Below are 18,868 nucleotides of genomic sequence, written 5' to 3'. Positions count from 1 at the left end.
AACAGATTAATGAGAGGTCACTGTTCGTTATTGTCTCTACTATTGTGTATATTTGCATTTTCTCTAGTTTAAAAAAAAAATAAAGGGAGGGAGATACTATTATCTCCCTGAATGTTTACTAAGGATTTTAGTCTCCTCTATCTCCCCCTTCTCCTCTCTTCTCAGGGGCAAGAATTGGGCAGGTTTACAAAGTATGGTGGTGCTGTCATGAAAGACACTTCCAGTCATCTTTCAGCCACTCAGCTGATACAATGAAGTCAGAGCACTGCAGGCTTCAAATGCTGTCCATTTCATTCCCCTGTTCCTTAAGCCTCATCAACACACATTTCCAGTTACATGCATTTCCAGTTACAATTGAATTTAGGGACTGTCTCCAAATAAAATTTCCATAACTTCCAAACTAAACAGCTCCAGACTTGAACCTTGTATGTATTAGCTATTTATGGCCCTTCCCCCGTAAAAAGTTGAGTTTTTGTTTGCTTTCTTTTCTGATTTTCGTTGTGACTTCTCCAACTGATAAGAAAGAGAATGGATTTAACACAAAGATAACTTTAACCATAACCTATTCTGGAATCATCATTCAAAAGAATAGCTTTACTTTTTTCCTATAGCTTCCATAATCATTTCCAAAGAAATTGACTGGTGGCCCCTAAGGCTTTTCAACTTTATCATATTTTGGATATCTGTGGCCTGGAAATCAGTTGTACAGCTCAGAATGTTACCTGAACCCCTGATGAGCAGCGTGGTCTAAGAAAACAGCAGCTAGAAACAACTGGAGCCCCCCTGCAGCATGCTGAGCACTGTTTTTGCACCACTGGGCACAAGTTCCAGAGTGGCATCTTCTCACAGAATATTTAGAGGTAATATGTTGCCAAGAGAACATTTGAGAGCATTGTATAAGCAACACAAGTTTACTTGCACATAGAGAAAGAGGAAAGCCACTTTTTACATCCTCCCTTTCATTCCTTCCACCCGCCAACATACGCCTGCCTTAAATCACCTGTACTTCCAGCCCTTCCATGGATCTTCACCTCCTGCCTCCAAAAACATTACAGAATTGCCATGTCATCACAGTGTGACCACAGATACACACACACACACACACACACACACACAGTTGACTTGGTACAGGGGAATGACCTACCTCAATATGGCCCCATCATCATACCCTTCTCCCCAGCCACAGTGATTGGACCACGGTACTCAGACACTTTCCACAGGAGTTTTCATCACTGAAACTGAGAAAATGAGGACTTGGTAGTGGCTGAAGCTGTAAGATATAAAACATAAAAACCGTATTGCCATGTTTTCTACTATGTGGGGAAAACCACTCTGTAGTTAAAGAGGAATAAAACCAAATAAAGTACAGAGAGAAGCAGAGAATCCTGATAGCATTCCAGTCCCTGGTTCCAGATGGTCTGCTGTGCCCAGCCTCACTCTTGTCCTTAGGTTCTGTTAGATTCAATAATATCCTTATAATAAATTCCTCCTTTTGATTCTAATTAGGTTTCTGTCCCTAGCAGTTGAGCCCTAATATACAGCAGATGTCACAGCTGATTGCACCTATTTCCAGACACAAGAGAAGCTGAGGCAGAATTCAGTCCACCTTGCTCAGAGGCATTCACAAATGTAGTGTGAAAACTACTTATGAGTCTCCTTTGATTAAAGTTAGCCTGGTCGCATTTGTTACGGCAATTAAAGAATACATAGCCTTAAAAGTCTTTTCAGTACTTGGGTTTCTTCTTAAAGTAAATAAATCAAAAGTGTTCATTAAAAGATTGATATAAAAATTTAATAATTCTGAGGTTAACCTAAAAACTTAGCCTAATCTTCCATGGGAACATTTGTGTATGTGTGTGTGGGTTTTAAATTCCACAAATATTACTAAAATGAGCAGCCGGCAGAAAGATGTTTTAAAATATTCTGTTTCAGCATGTAAAATCTCGTTTTATTACAGAATTCTTTTGTTAAAGGCACAGACAGCTATGCTGGGTTACTGCCAGAGTGATGGGATTTTAACAGTTCGGTTAATTTTAAAAGATTTGCAAATGCTGGGTTTCAGAACTACATGGTGAAATGTACTGTGCACTTTAAAAACTGCTTAAACTCTTGCCACATCTTGTGAACTTACATTGCATCTGCAAATGAGTGTGCACGTGTATGCACGTGTGTGTGTAAACACAATTGTCTACCTTCATATGTATGTATGTATATGTTTATTTCAAAGAGAACAGAGCTGGGGGGAGAGAGCAAGATGGACCTGTAAAATAATTCAGAATTTCCCTTGGCTTTCCCATTCTTCAGTGTAACTATGGAATGAGTACAAACGATATCTTGAACACACTGTTGCAAAGGTGATATGGGTTTATTTCCAGTTAGATACCAGCATGCTAAAATGGAGATGCTTGTTCCCAAGGCGTACCCTATCTAAAATCTAGTGATTAGATCTACAAATGAAAAAGTACACCCATAAGAGGAAAGTCTTGACACTTGCTTCAATTTTCTCCATTTTATAACATTATAGAGTGCTTTTATGTGTATGTATTTTACCATTTATAATAGAAAATACATTAAGATTGCAAAATAGCTTCCACTGTATCATAATCCCCTTGTGTTCAGTTGACTCATCTCTGTGAAAAAGAAAAATTCTTTTCATGAGAAATGTCTGTCAGTCTCTTTCCAATGATATATTTTTTTGATGGTTAGGAATCTGAGCAAAGTTTGCCTAGTATAAAACAATTAGGTAAAATTATGAATACAGTCTTGAAATATATTAAATATACATACTCAAATTCACTCAATTTTATGTCTTTAGATTTTAAGAACTTAATGAATAATTTGTGCTTTAAAAATTCCCCATTAGCTCTTTAATGTACTAACTGCCACATTTCTGATAAACAAGCCAATCCCACTAAGTAATAATTTAAGGCACCTTTTAAATTAAATTTTTAATGATTTTTTTATTATCAATAAGTAGTTTCATCTACCTTGCTTTCCCACAACACCTTCTACATCTGTTGATTGCTCTAATGGCCTTTCTCATAGTTTTTAGTTTAGTCTTTACAACTGGACATTTTTAAGTCTTTATTTAGGAAACTTTCAGGCTTTTTCATTGCCAAACTTGACATAAACCTTATTCTCTCATAAGCAGTTTTGCAAAGGAGTTTGGGTAACATTAGTTAAGAAGGAATGGTTAGGTTCCATAATCCATTAAGTAATGGACTTAAGGTCAGAAGAGAAACATGTAAGTGTTTTAGTTAGTCTTCATAAACCGAATATCTTTATTCCCCACCTTGACTTGGACTATGAGTAACTAATGAAAATGATTGTCCTGTGTGGCTTTTACAGGTACTTGTAACTTCTAAGTTGTATCACATACATAATGATTTTAGTATCAAAACGTAAGAGCTGTATCTCATGTGTCTTTCAAATCAATAAACACAAAGATTTTCCTTTTTTTCCCTTTTTAATGGAAATGCAGTATAAGACAATAAGCCATATAATTTTGCAGATAAGAAAACAACCCCATCAGTTTCTAAATACCCAGTGTGTACTGTTATTACCAAACATCAAAGTCTACATTAGGTATTTAAGTCTGAAAATTCACTTATGGGCTAACTAAAATTGCACATAGTTAATATATGTCACTTGTAAATCCTAATCTTATCTTGGATACTTAGGTTTTTAATTCCTTAACTAGTGTGCTTAAATTTTCAGTCTTTGTGTATTACCTTAGCTTTTTTTTTTTAATAAATGAAATACGATATTAGTCTTTAGGTTCCTCTTCATGTCAGTAAAGACCTAAGTAAGTTATACCTGGTGGCAGCTGTTGAATGTTTATAAGGTACAAGAGGAAGGTCTAAGAAAGCAAAAACTACTTTCCCATTACAGTGATTAACTCCACATTGTAACTCCTGTACTCCTCAACTGTGATAATTCTAGCCAAATTACATTCTTACAATAAGATAGATATTATTGTGAAGCATTCATAGGATTTTAAAAGATTTGAAATATAGTAACTATAGCACAGTGGTTCTTAACCCTTTTTCAATAATGGTTTCTTTTTTAGAATATGATGAACACTTTGAACCATCTTTCTAGAAAAAAAAGAAAAAATGTATATGTAAGTTTTTAAGGGTTTCAATATATTCTTAGATCCATTTGGATATCCATAGACCCTAGGTTAAAAATCTTTATTATATGGCCAATAAGCACACAAAACTAGTAAAGTTTTTACATACAATATGATGTGCATAAAGTATAAGATAAGTAATTATAAGTAATCTTTTCACTCCCTGTCATGTGCTGATGGTATACTTAGTGTTTGCTCACCAGGACCTATCTTCAGAAGCCCCCTAGCTAGCTACAAATTGTCAAGTCATTTTTTTTCTGTTTAACACAGATAGCCATTAAACAGCATGCCATAATCTATAAAATGATTTTAGAGATGCCATGCAAGGCTGCTGATCAGCTGGACCAGCATGCAGCCGCCCAGAGAATGGAAAAAGAGAAAGGAGCTCACTATAGATTAAGACTGAGCATTAGGGTGGGTGAAATGGGTGAAGGTGGCCAAAAGGTACAAACTTCCAGTTATGAAATAAGTCTTGGAGATGTAATGTACAGCATAGTGACTATAGGTAATAATCGTGTGTTGTGTATTTGAAAATCACTAAGAGAGTAGATCTTAAAAGTTCTCATCACACACAAAAAAAAGTGTGTAACTATGTGGTGATGATAGATGTTACACTGTGGTGATCATTTCATAATACATATATATACTGAATCATGTTGTATATCTGAAAGTAATATAATGTCCTATTCCATCATTGCTCAAAAAAAAAAAAAAATGACTGGCTGTAAAGGGGGAAAAGGATCTACCTCCCAAATACTCTACTCTGTGAGAGCTCAAAGATCCCGAGCTGAACAAAATGCAAAAAAAGCTACCCAGGGCATCTGTGACGCTACAGTTTCAGAGGAAACATTTTTATGTGTGTGTTAGTAGGGCAAGATGTGGGGACTGGCTGTGAAGATGGCTGACAGGGGAGAAAACATGTGGTGTGGTTTAACACCACTGCCTACACCTTCCCCCTACCCATCCCCAAAGCCACCACCTCCCTATCTCCCACAACATTGGCAGAGAGGATCAAACCCTCCAGACTTAGAGGAGAGGCTTATAGCAAGCTGACCTTTCCTGGGTCTCCTCTCCCAAAAACATTCCCTGTCCTGCTCTTCTCTCCTCTTTGCCTGGAGCCAACCTCAAGGTCTCCCATTTATGGATGCTTTTACCCAAGAACTGGTACCTTTTCCAGCTTTCTGGACATAGCTTGGTCAGCAGTCTTACAAGATTCACAAGTACACACCTCCACTTAGGATGAATCATTGTTCCCAAGACGTTTTTACCTTTTTAATGCATAGTAGACAATTATCTTGGCTGCAGTTGTCACAGCAGGAGGTGTGTGTGTGTGTGTGTGTGTGTGTGTGTGTGTGTGTGTGTTTAAGGCAAAAACTAATTTATATCACTGTTCAGAGATGACCTCAGCGGGAGACCTTTTTGCAGACTCCCAAAGGTCAAGGGACATGCTAACCTGTTATGTTGGGGAGTAGAGCAGAGCAAAGGCTGGAGAGCCTTTGTGGGACTTCAAGTCTAGTGAGGGAGATAGACATTTACCACAGATAACTCTATATGCTTCCTGGAAACTGTGATATGATAGAATAGTTCAAGTTGCTACCAGACCATTAAACAAGTGATCCTGAAGCAATCAGACCTGGGAAGATAGTGAGGTTGCCTCCAGGAATGCCTCCCAATGGAAACGTTTACACTGAACTTTGAAGGGTAAATAGGTTAGCCAGTACTGTGCACATCTTGTTCCATGAAAACATTTTGTTTTCTTCACTGCTCTATTCCTGTGGGTACGTTGTACCTGGTACCGTGCAGGTGGTCAATAAAGACTTTTTGAGTAAAGGAATGAGTTAGGGGCTCCCAATATCTGTTTGCCCTCTCACCCCTTCCCCTACTACATGGTTCCTGCTTTTTGCATTACCATACCAGTTGGTGTATTTTTTTTTCAAAACTAAAAATACTTTTTTTCTTATATGGTTTAATTAATGTTAGAAACATTTAAAATTCCCATAGGTACATATGGTTGTAGAAACAGTAAGAATGAAAACTCCCAAATCTTTCTTTCCCCAGCTCTTTCCTCTGTAGAATGATAGATTCGTTTGTAAATTGTAAAAAAAAAAAAAAAAATGAAAACTAGGATGGGCTTCTCCGAGCAGGTGGTAATGATGAAAGGTTGCACATTTGATGGACATAAACTTCAGTGTTATGTACAGATCAGCAAAATTAAGCAACCAATGGACTCCTCCACCTTCTTTAATGTCCTTAAGCTTTAGTGTGTTTTTACAGAAATTCTTTTCTTTTGACTCAGTACCAGGCATGGCATTCTAGATAGTGACTTTAACATAATCCCAGATGGATTAATTATCATAAAGCTTATTTTGCAGACAATCTAAGGAATTTAGCCCAAGGGCAATAGGCAATTCCTTAAATCTGAAGTTTGCCCCCCACGATCCTCACTTCTAGCCTCATCACATAAAAAGTTTTCGGTGAGGTGGCACTGTGAAGTACCCTAAAGCAAGCGCGACTCTCTTCCCGTCTGAATTCCCTTCTCGGGCCCTGTTTTACGCCGTGAGCTGCTTTCTTGGCAGTTTGGGGCGCCCCTCGCCGTTTGTGCGTGTGACAGCCTGACTTCCATCTGCTGCTCTGCGGCCAGGAGCCTGCTGCGCTCCCTTCAGTCACATCTTTCATGCCCGGCCATTCAGCCACCTTTCAGCACGTCTCAATGGGCCGGGGAGAATGGGCCCTCGGCATCCACATGAGCACATAATCTCCCAGGTAGCCTCCTCCTTGAAGCACCTCCAGTGCACGCTGTTCGCAAACAGCAGGACACCACTCTCTACTGGGCTCCTAATCCCTCCGACACACAGGGGAAGGAGGTCGCCGGGCTGTGAAAGAGAAAAGAAAGGCGAGGGGGCGGGAGGGCGGGAGCGCACACAATGTCAGCCCGCGGCCGCCAGCGGCTGCGCCACAATCAGCGCCAGCTGCAGCCCAATTAAGCTCAACAGGTCACAGGTGTTCCAGACAGAAGATGCTTTTAACAAAACCACTTTCTTGAAAATACCTAAGACTTTTTAAAGCACTGCAGCCCATTTCTTTTGGTGGATTCTTTAAAGCTATTTAGTACACTTGAAATACAAAGAAGCTGAAAAGCACATTTAGGCCTCGCTGGAAGGCGCCCTTTCTTCTTGCCAAACAGCAGGAGCAGCAGCGCGGCCGCCGCAGGGCCCCGGGAGCACCGCTCTTCCTCTGCGTGGATTCTGTGCAGCTGCCCGGGCCCGGGCTGGGACGGCTCTCTTCTCCGGTTCCATCCCTGCGGATACTCTGCCGCGTACCGTGCCGTTCACCTGCTCGTGCTAGAAACTGCCCCCTGGCTGTATCCCTGTACTCATACCCTGCAGTCCCTAGGCTGCCGCGGCCGGTTCCCTAAGAACTTTGAAGCAGCACTGCCAGGGACTGATTAAACTAGGTACACGAGGTCAGCCCTCCAGAGCCGCGGTTCTCACCGTCCGAGGACACCCTATGAATAAGCCTCCTCTTCGGCACGTTTAAAATTGCCGACTTTTTCTCCACAGATCGGAGGCCTTCCTTTGCCTGCAGAGTGGGGTGATGGGAGCCAAACAGAACATCAGCTGTGTTACCCTCCCGCCTCTCTTGGAGGACACATAATCTCTGCGAGGTGGTTAGGAACTTGGTGACGGTTAAGTTAGCATTTCAACCTGCCTGTTGGAAGTGTGCAAGCAGTTCTTAGCTCCCCCATTAGGCCTACTTGGGGCAGCATCCCTTTTTCCCAACCTTACATGCCACTCATGGGGATGTGTTCCTGATGTCCTTCTCATAATCTGGTTACAGCCAACAGAAAAGGGCACATACTACCCAGGCCTTATTTGGAAGTCGAAGCAATTGTACGTAAATTAATGTTGGGTTTCTAATCTGTCAGTGCCCAGAAAAGAAGGTGGTGCTCCTGTTAAACTGGAAAGAACACAGGCAGGGCTATAGCACAGGATACCCAAAGTAGCGCCCAGCATTTTCAGGTTTTGCTAACCAATGACTAGGTTTTGGTAAAGTCTTTGCCTTCATTATTTGTCACATCATTTTTTTTTTAAACTACTACTGCCTGCTTAGAAACCGTGTGGGTTTTCATTTTCGCAATACCCCTGTTTCTCTTTTACTAAGCTGAGCCACCTGTTTAAACTCTTCTTGTCTCGTGCATTGGGGGAAAGAACCCTAGGCTGTGTATAAGAGGTTTCATTTTTTTTCCACAGTGAAGTAAGACATTGTTCTTATTCTTCATGGCATTCAGAATTCTGCACAATTGCCTCTTTTGCCCTTTTGCATTTAAAAGTGAGGTAATTAGATTTCCCAAGGTTCAATGGTCAAGAGCCTTCTCCTCCTGGGAAGTTGCTTCCCCACACCCTCCCGAGTGGAGTTGTCTCACGTAATCCAGTTATTGCTGTTTTGTTCTTCTAAAGGCACTGCTTTTTCAGAAGGCAAGTATAGCATAAAAATTCATACTCATATGTCCTCTTTCATTGCTGAGTTACTTTTTCCCTGCATTTGAAAATGATTACTATTTTCCTCAGTGACTTTGTTTTGAGGATTTCTAAATATTTTCACTAAAAATCGTTTCCTTTCCTACCTGTTGGGAGCTCATTTCAGCTACACCTTAATAGAGAGTTCCTGGCTCTATTACTATTGTAGAATACATGAAAAGAGAATTTGTGGCATGTTGGCACCAAAGAAATGGGTGTCATGGCCACCGAAACAACGTGTCTTAGTTTAGCTCTGACAATGAAATCTTAGGCCCACTCTGCTTGTCTTTTGTCTCATTTTCTCATTTTCCCAAACAAATAATACTTTCACTTTTGCAGCAAGGCACATATACATCTTAAAAGTTTGGGAATCAATTTTTTAGTCAAAACTGAAAAAAGAACACAGACTTAAGACACTCAGTTTTACAGAGCCAGCCAAAACAGTGTTGCTTTTCCAGCCTAATGGCGAAAGCAACCTTACTGGTAGTTGGCTAATAATTCATTTAAATGATCTAGTCTGCAGCCTATGGGGGAAGAGAAGGACATGGTGAAGGGATTAGGGGAAAGCTTCCAAAATCCTTTTTGCCAAAGATATTAATGCATTCGAGTGCCAAGAGTTTTCTTTCTAAACGGGTTGGTTTAACATTCCAGACAGTCTGTGATTCAAATTCATCTATTCATCTACACATCTTCTCATGAGGTTCTTCTGTAGCCTCATGGAAGAAATTCAGCTGAATTCCCCCATCACTGAACAGTCCCAGATTCCGTGTGGTTTTGAATGCGATGCCAGGAGAATGATGAGTTGTGTGGTCCCTGTATACACTGTGTGTGTGTGTATATATATATATACACACACACACTGTATACATATATATGTGTGTATATATATATATATATACACTGTATACATATATATATGTGTATATATATATACACACACTGTATACATATATATGTGTGTGTGTATATATACACACACACACACACACACAGTGTATACAGTGTATACAGGCACCACACAACTCATCGTTCTCCTGGCATCCATATATATATATACTTATACTTATCTCATTAGGTTTTCTTACAAACTTTAGAGACAGTAATGAGAAAACTCCCATTGGAAGTTAAAAGCCTTTGTCAGTTTCTGTAGTATCCAATCCCAAATAAAGAGAGATGTATTGGCAAATTTAATCTAAAAAAGACCTCACTCTTTCAGAGTTTAATACAGAAAAGAAAATCCATCAACAGTTGATTGATACGAGGTTATTTTCATCAAATGGGACAAAAGATCACCATTTGCACACTTTTGGGGTTCTCCCCCCCCCCCACCAAAGCTTCCATTTCAGTCCCCTAACCTAATATAAATTACTGCATTATTAGTAAATTTTCAGGCATGTTTCTTCATTACAGCACAGTTTTTCCCATGACAACACAGCAAAAACGTTCCCGTCCCTATGTAACAAATTTTGATACCTCAGGAAGCTTCCCTCAAAATAACACAGACATACTTGTATTCTTGATAAAATTTCTAATTTCTATTACTTCTAAGGAAGGAACTAGATTTAAAGTAGGTCCCCAGACTAAAACATTGCTTAAGACAACATATATCACAGTGTTAAACAATTTTTGTTACTAATGTAACTGACAAAGTACAACTGACAAAGTGTAGGTTATATGAAACATAGATTAAAATATTATAGGATATAGACCAAATATGAAAAAGATACATATAATGTGTACTTTTTGGAAACTTTGTTTATAGTTCGATTCGATTTATAGTTCAGTTCGATTCAACAAATATGCATTGACCGTTTATATCTCTAGAACCCAAATGTGTGCTGTGGCTGCTGCCTTTTGACCCCATTAAACAGACTGGTCCTTCTCCAGTATCTTTTTTCTCCCTTGCCCTCTTTTCTCCATTCTGGAATAGGAGAGAGCAAAAGAAAAAAAAAAAAAAAAAAGGCTATGAAATAGGCAAAAGCCATATTGTGTCCTTATTGAATTGTTTTGTATTGGTTAACACCTTCGAGAACGTTTGCTGAAGATCACCAGTAATTCAAGACATAGCCACTTATAGGTGTTCTGCCAAAACCAGGGCAATTCTGTGTATTGTGGGAAACAATATATGTACTGTTACCTAAAACTTGATCACGAAATACTTGTTCCTCTGAAAAGACATTAATATGGCAGGGCAAATGCTGGCAGGGGCCCTGAGAGCAAGCTGCACTTTTCTTGGAAAGTATGGTATCTTTGGAACTCATGCTAAAGTAAGTGACCCCAGAGCAAATAGAAACCACCCATCATGAAATGAGCCTCCTAAGAATACTTCCATTTTCACACCTACCTTTCTATTTGGGTTAAGAGAGAATCAATAATCCAATTAATGCTTTCATTTTAGAATTTCTAAGAAGCTCTTTCATGAGGAAGAAATAAAAACAAAGGAACCTTTAGGAGTTATTCTCTATCAGCTGCTTGTGCATCAGCTGCTTGTGAATTGGGTTTAGAGATTTAGAGATGACTGCCATTGACTAGCCTTCACTGTCATTATGGCCCACATGACTTCTGAAAACTATCATTGTTATTTTTAGTGACATTTTGATGACAGAACTTATCTTCTCTCTCTCTCTCTCTCTCTCTCTCTCTCTCTCTCTCTTTTTAAATTCTTCATTTTGGCTACTGAGGCTGGAAGAGTACAGTCTCTGGTCTCTTTCTCCCCACCTTGCTGTTTCTTTGCTCACTTTATCCCTCCTGCTCAGAATGCCCTTTTCTCCCCTATACGTATATCTAAATTCCGTCCTTCCCAGTTCGGTTTATGAAGCAGTAATTTCTCTCTTCTTTCCGTACCAAATCACTTTTCCTTTTGCCTTGCTTAACAGTACCTCTAATACCATGCCACACTGGACAATTGATGTTCATTCCCTACTGGTTTGAGAGTACCAGAAGACAGATACCACATCTTGGACATCTCTGAATCCTCTACTGGGCCTCATCTAGTTGTTATACAGAGTAGTTATTCAGTGGATGTTGATTGATGAAAGAGTGACTGGTTAATGATTTATAGTGTCTTACTTCCTCTCGATTACTAGTTGTGTATTGCTAAGCAAATATGATAGGAAAATAAAAATGGTAGAAAGTATTGCCTAATTGACTGGTTCTTCAGAGCATCCCTGATAAATAATATAAAACAGGAAAACATTTATCGAAGCAAGTGTTGAATTCAGATAGTCCTTCTGCCACTCTGGAAGTGCTAACAACTGTGATCTGTCTTCTGTACAGAGGAAGACACCTTTCTATGCGGCATCTGAATACCAGGATTCAGCTGCTCTGATTCCCTTGTCATTGTCTCTCAAAGGTTCTACAGGGCATCTCTTTCTAACTCAAACATTGTTAGTGCTCTCGTCAAAACTCTGTCCAACTTTTCTATACCTCACAATTTTGTAGTTCTCCAAATTGGATGGAATTGTTAATTAAGGGTCAGTCCTAAATATAGTAGGGGAATTACTCTTGAGTGTTAACATATGCTGGAGGCTCTAAGCTACAAACATCCAGCTTTCAAGTGGCTGTTACTGCTCTGACCACATCTAGCCACCAGTGCCCCCCCATCACTGTCCTGGAAGCTGCCACATAAAAGCAAAAAGCAATTTATAGCTTAGGAAAATCTATAGACAGAGATGTGAAGGAAAGAAAGTTGATCTGCAAGAGGAATTGCTCAGGGTTGCTGACCCTAAGGACAGCCTTCAAGGCCTCAGTGACCTGTCACTTCCCATTACCTACATTTCTCTACCATGCCTTGTTAGGCTATCTGAGATTCCGATGATTAGAGGAGTATAACCATTTCTTCTTCTCCCAGTTTGATTACTGTATATTGAGAGAGGAAGCCTACTAGACTGTTAGTTCTCTTTCTCAGATGTACCAGCAGTGTGAGCTACTCACTATCTGGCCATGTGAACCAAATTCCAGGAACTTGGAGAGGTTCCAGACAGCCTTGTGGTCACCTCTCCCTTTCCTCCACCCAACCTCCCTACCCCCCCACCCCCCACCAGCTTACTGTGTTTATCTGGCCACTCTGTTTGCCATGCTCCCATCAGATATTGTACACTATTAGTGGGATCCCTGAATTATACAAAATCGAGGGGCGGGGCGGGGAGTGTTCACATAGCAATTAATTAGTACTGCCATTAGCATTGTCTAGCACATGGGGTAGGTACTCAGTAAATGTCTGTAGCCATTATGTACTGGATCCAGTATTCTCTGAGGTAAGTCTCAGTTATGAAGTGTGCAAGACATGGCACTGGTGACTTCTGTACTCCACTTAGCATGGGAAAGGACCCACATGATGGAAACATTCCCTGTACTGTCTCAGACGAAGAGCTAGAAGTCCACCAGCCAGCAGGAAATTCAGGCCTTTCTGCCTCTCCCACTGATCCTTCAAACTTTTCAGCCTTGCAGCCATTGCTTCAAATTCTTGCAGGTAACAGAATTGCTGCTGAGATGGAGGGAAGGAAGGAGTTGAGGCTTTTCTCCACTTTGTTCCTTTTTCCTCCCTTCGTGGAGGTCCTCAAGGTCCCTTTGGAACAGAGTGGAACCATTGGATAGCCAGTTTACCATGCTAGGCATTTCATGTGCTTTTACTGTGCTTATTAATTATTATATCTTGTTTTCAAAATAACTCTTTCTGCACCAGTATATGTGATGAAGTTATTTTACTAAGCCCTGGAAGTTTTGTTTTTTTTCCTTCAGCAAGTTGGTAGCCACTCTTTTTGGAAAAGCATTAACATGCATAAGCACTATAGTCAACTTCAGTGCTCATTAATGAAGCCCAGAACTAATAGTTACATTGTCGTAATTTGACAAAGCCATCTAAATCTATGCAAGTTTTTTGAAAGCTCCCTAAACATGCTGCTAAATCCCCTAAAAAGCTACTAAACTGCTTTGGCAGCCATTAGCCCAGCATAAGCAGAGGAACTCTTTTCAGTAAGTGAACAAACAGAGAAAATATGCTGAATGGCTGGACAAATGTGTTTCAGCTGGCCCTTTCATTTACCGATATAAAGGTGCAGTCAGTATCAATCACTGTTTTCCCTGTTGCCCTGAAAATCACAATATCTCTTTTCATCCCACAAGCTCTTTTCACCACAGTAATGTGTCTTTAGAATGACACTGGCATCAGCCTGCTTCCGCTGTCTGAAGTCCAGAGAGCTTAAAAACACATTTCAGGATTCAAGACTTGAACCTTCCTCCCCTTCCGTTTTCCTACCGCCCACTCTGTCCTCCCTCCTTCTGCATCCATTCCACCCCCTCCCCAGATTCTTTTCAATTCTTGCAGCTTTCCTCACTGAGTAAACAAAATTCACTTCTCTGTTCTAAAGCAGCTCTCCAAAGTAAACTTAGAAAACTCTATCTGATATTCCCAAGATTTAAGAACTTGTTCAAGAGATGCACATAAAGAAATGCTTTTACATGTCGGTAATACATCAAAGGTTGAAAGTAATGTGGAAATTCTATGCCATGACAAGGTGCGCTGATGCGCAGGACTTCACTGTATATCGGAGTAGCTCCCTCCTCTGCCCTCACCCCCTTATCATTTGGTTCTTACCTACCCCCACCACACATACACACTCATCTTTTGTCATCTTGTATTAGAAGTATGTGCCTGTGTGTCTGTTCCGCCTTTATCAGTTGTGGGCTTCTTAAGAATGAATGCCATATCTTATATATCTTTTTGCTGCTCCTGATTCTGAGTACTTACTACATGGTTTTGGAATGAAGATGATTACTTTTTGTCCTTTTGAAAACTGAAGTGGAATAACCATGAAGATAAATGTTGGCAAGGGTGCTAATAGTTGAAGCAGTTACCACGGATGAATATTTGAAATATATTCAGTTGAATCCATTGAAATATTGTCTTTTCTCTCCCCTTTTTTGTTTTGTATGTTTGTTTTTGTATGTTTTGCTTCAGATTATAGCTGTCTGTAGAGAGGCGGCTCTTCTGGCTCTGGAAGAAGACATTCAAGCCAACCACATTATGAGAAGGCATTTTACTCAAGCCTTGAGCACTGTGACACCCAGAATTCCTAAATCATTGAGACGTTTCTATGAAGAGTATCAGGAGAAGAGCGGGCTACATACACTCTGAGAAAGTATGCATGTTCAGTATGCTAAAAATGCTTTCTAGAGAAAACTTGTTTCTTTTTAAAATTTTGTCTTGAGAGTGTCCAAAAAAAAACCTCTCATAAGCAAAATGTCTGAAATTGAGAGGCTTCAGTGTTTAAAGACATTTTAAATCATATGGATACAATGAAAATGTCCATGAAAATCTTTGGACACAACTTTAAGTCAGTTTTATCTGGAAATGTGTGCTGTTTTAAAGAGCAAACTTCAGCTTTTTCATTTTTGACCTAGTTTATTCATCTCATGAAATGCTTTCCTCACTCCAGAATCTGTTTCACTGCATTGCTAAATGCCCAGCCTGTGAACCTCAGTTTTATACGAGAACATAGAAAATGCATGTGGTTGGGCACCTAAGCGGTTCAGTCATTTAAGTGTCCATCTCTTGATTTCAGCCCACAGTTTGTGAGTTCAAGTCCCACATAGGGCTCTGCACTGCCAGCGTGGAGCCTGCTTGGGATTCATTCTCTCTCTCTCTCTCTCTCTCTCTCTCTCTCTCCCTCCCTCCCTCTCTCTCTTTCTCTCACTCTCCCCCCACCACTTGCTCTTCTCTCTAAATAAATAAGTAAAAGAAAATGCATGTGGATTAATCCATAGTGAGAAATATTTACAGACCATTATTTTTAAAGGCCAGCCAGTGGAATAGACAAATGCACAAACCAAACTTTTGTGGCCTTGTTTCTAGATATGTATTTGTTTTCATTATAATTCACACCTACATGTTTGCTTTGGCCTTCTTAATCTCTACTTATGGCAATAAAAAAGAGAGAGAGAGAGAGAGAATTGAGAGTTATTTCATGTAATCCCCCTTGCCAAGTTTAAAAAATTGGAAACATAGGGGCGTCTGGGTGTCTCAGTCAGTTAAGTGTCTGACATCGGCTCAGATCGTGATCTCACGGTTCGTGATTTTGAACCCCATGTCAGGCTGTGTGCTGACAGCTCAGAACCTGGAACCTGCTTCAGATTCTGTGTCTACCTTTCTCTCTACCCCTCCCCCACTTGTGCTCTGTCTCTGTCTCTGTCTCTCTCTCTCTCTCAAAAATAAATAAACATTAAAAAAATTTTTTTTCAATTGGAAACATAAGCCCAGTTCAGGCCTAGAGCAATCGACTTGTTTTGTTTTGTTTCATAAGATACTATAAATAAATTGTATGTTCATGTTTTGAGTTGCACACATTTTCAGGTTACCAATAAACTTTTTCATTTCAAAGATAAACCAAATTAATTGTACTATTAGTCATATTTTCTTATGTTGCATTTTAAATTTTTTTTTTCAACGTTTATTTTTATTTTTGGGACAGAGAGAGACAGAGCATGAACGGGGGAGGGGCAGAGAGAGAGGGAGACACAGAATCGGAAACAGGCTCCAGGCTCTGAGCCATCAGCCCAGAGCCTGACGCGGGGCTCGAACTCACGGACCGCGAGATCGTGACCTGGCTGAAGTCGGACGCTTAACTGACTGCGCCACCCAGGCGCCCCTGTTGCATTTTAAATATATGTATTTTTGCTCTTAATTCTTTATCTTTGGAATTTCTTGACACTTTAATATTCTATAAATATCTTTGAAAAACTGTCGGAAATCGATTCCCTGACTTCCAGTTCAGAAACTGGCAATGGAAAGAATGTGCCCTAGATCTTTGAAAATTTCCAGAAAGACAAGTCAGGCAAGAAATACCTGATTATCAAAATAATGGGACTATACAGTTTTGTGGTGGTAGATATTCTGAAGTCATGTCTCAACTGTCTTATCCTTTGACTATCAAAAATAGATTTGCAAGGCGTTTTTTTCCCAGACTACATTGGTTTATTAGTATATACATGAAATCACCAGGGGACAAAGAATATTACTACTATTTGGAGCTCTGTTGTCAAATAGACGCTAGTCACATATGACTATTTAAATTTAAATTTTAATGAATTAAAATTAAATAATATTAAAAATTTAGCCCACCAGACACGTTAACCACATTTCAGGTGTTCAGTAGTCATGTGTGGTAAATGTCTGCCATGTGGACAGAATAAATTGTAGACCACTTCCATCACTCAGAACGTTCTGTTGGTTTCTGCTGATTTAGAATAGAAGGCTTACTCAATGAAATAAATAGGACCTCGAAATTACTTTTATGCTTCCCATTTTCCCTTCAGTTATTAGAGGACCATAACTTCTTCCCTCTAAGTGCCAAGGGCGCAAAATAAATAAAAGAAAAACCTATCCCCAAAGGCCTAAACAGAAAAAATTTTAAATTCTTGTTGCCAATAAAATAAAAATCAGAACAGCAAGCTTCACCTGACACGGGCTTTCAAGCTGGAAACTGGGTGGTGGGGAGGAAGGTGGTGATCTCAACAAGGAGTTCACATGTTAATGGCCACTTAGACCCTTCAACCCATGTGACGTACAAAGTTATAACTGAGCCTCATATAGAATGCCCAGGTCATTAAAGACCAACACCTTCAGTGTAAGGGCAGACTAGAAAAGAAATTCTTCTGCTGGCAAGAGAGGTCACAGGGAGCCCTCTTGACTTAAGTCTGTGCTTTGGATTAAACAAAAAAAGAGGCTCCTCTGAGAATTCTGACTACAAGCTTACCTGACCACAGGTTCCAGGCTTGAATTCATACCACCTTTGTGATACGGAAACTTGACACCTAAAAATTAACATGAAAACATCCTTGGAGATATCCTTGGAGTGACTAGCAGTTGCAGTAGTCAGAGGAACATATCCTCACCCAGGCCACAGAGGATTCCAACAGCTAAAACCCTGCTTGCAGAGTGTATAATCCCCAAGGTTGTGGATCACTAGAGCCTCACACTCTGCTAGTAGAGCATAAATTGGTACAGCTACTTTGGAAAGCCAGCTGGCATATCTAGTAATGTTGAAGATTCTATAAATTAAGTGTTCTCTTTGGTGTATATCTCAGAGCAAGTTTTTTACAATGAGGTAACGAATAAGAAAATCATAGCACCATTATTTCTGAGGAGTACAAAACTGGAAACAATCTATCCCATCAGTCAGAGAATGGATTTCTACCCAATACCTACACATTGCTGTACTTACGGCAGTAAAAGAATTAGAGCTACATGGAAAACAAGAATTTCAAAAAGAACATTTTGGAAGAACACTTGCAATTTTTTTTAAGTTTAAGGCATGCAAAATAATATATGTTGTTTATGGGGACATGTGTAATAAACGACTATGGAATGGAAGTGAAAAGCATCAAATACGGGGGAGGAAATTCCTCAAGGGAGAAAAGGCTAAAATGTCATATCTTAAACTGCATGCTGTGAATACACGTGTTGATTGCAATACAGTTTATGCTTTTTTTATCCCTAAGTGTTTCATAATAATGCTTAAGAGATGAGCCTTAAATTGGTACATTATGGTGCAAGGGCAAGATGTATCTCTAGCCGTATTCTGCGTCCTAACCAACATCACAATCCTGTCATTCCACCCAATCCTTGGACATCCAACGCAATCCACAGTGCCTACCATTCCGTGTGTCTGGAAAATCAGAAGTACCAGTATGATGGAATAAAATGCAAGAAGGACAAATTAAAAAAAAAAAAAAATCAGGCTTTCAGGACCCAAGAAACACTAGAGAAATTTGTTGGTGAGAGTTTGTGTTTAGGTGATATATGCCTTATGGCAGGGATGGGAGAAATTAAATCTGGAGTCAGACATCTGTTTCCATGACACTGATCACACAGGAGTAGGAAGTTAAGAATTTTAAAAGATTTTAGAGCATTACATCTTTAATCTATTACAAACCAATTATTTTTTATATCTTTAGCTAGCTAACTATTGCCATTGAAAAGGCAAATAGTTTTTATTTGAATTTTGTGCCCTCTTAATAACAGTACCAGGAAAAAATAAGAGTCCTAGAAAAGAGCAGGTCTGGTGTCACTAATTACAATTTACCCCAGTGTCATCTGCATGAGGCTTTTACTTCTGATTCCAGAGTGTCATATGTATGGATTTAAAACAGTGTGTGATCCTATTATTGGGGTTTGTTTGTGATCGAATTACACAGTATAGTTCATGGAAAATTTAAGTTC

The 18,868-nt window shown here is 39.6% G+C and overlaps 1 protein-coding gene across 3 annotated transcripts in view; it reads left to right on the top strand.

Annotated features, from left to right (window-relative positions):
• Nucleotides 1-18,119, top strand: part of SPATA5 (spermatogenesis associated 5) — a 374,748-nt gene extending 356,629 nt beyond the window's left edge. For 2 of the 3 annotated variants that reach the window (XM_045468183.1, XM_045468197.1), the window contains exon 17: nucleotides 14,609-15,277. In XM_045468183.1, coding sequence (XP_045324139.1) covers nucleotides 14,609-14,785 — 177 coding nt within the window. In that variant the 3' untranslated portion in view covers nucleotides 14,786-15,277. Of the gene's footprint in view, nucleotides 1-14,608 lie in introns of all 3 variants that reach the window. The other variant, XM_045468189.1, reaches the window with a different exon arrangement.
• The last annotated feature ends 749 nt before the right edge of the window (nucleotides 18,120-18,868 follow it).

Source organism: Leopardus geoffroyi, chromosome B1, assembly GCF_018350155.1.
Source record: "Leopardus geoffroyi isolate Oge1 chromosome B1, O.geoffroyi_Oge1_pat1.0, whole genome shotgun sequence".
NCBI classification, from domain to species: Eukaryota; Metazoa; Chordata; class Mammalia; order Carnivora; family Felidae; genus Leopardus; species Leopardus geoffroyi.
This window is presented reverse-complemented; position numbering and strand designations above follow the sequence as displayed.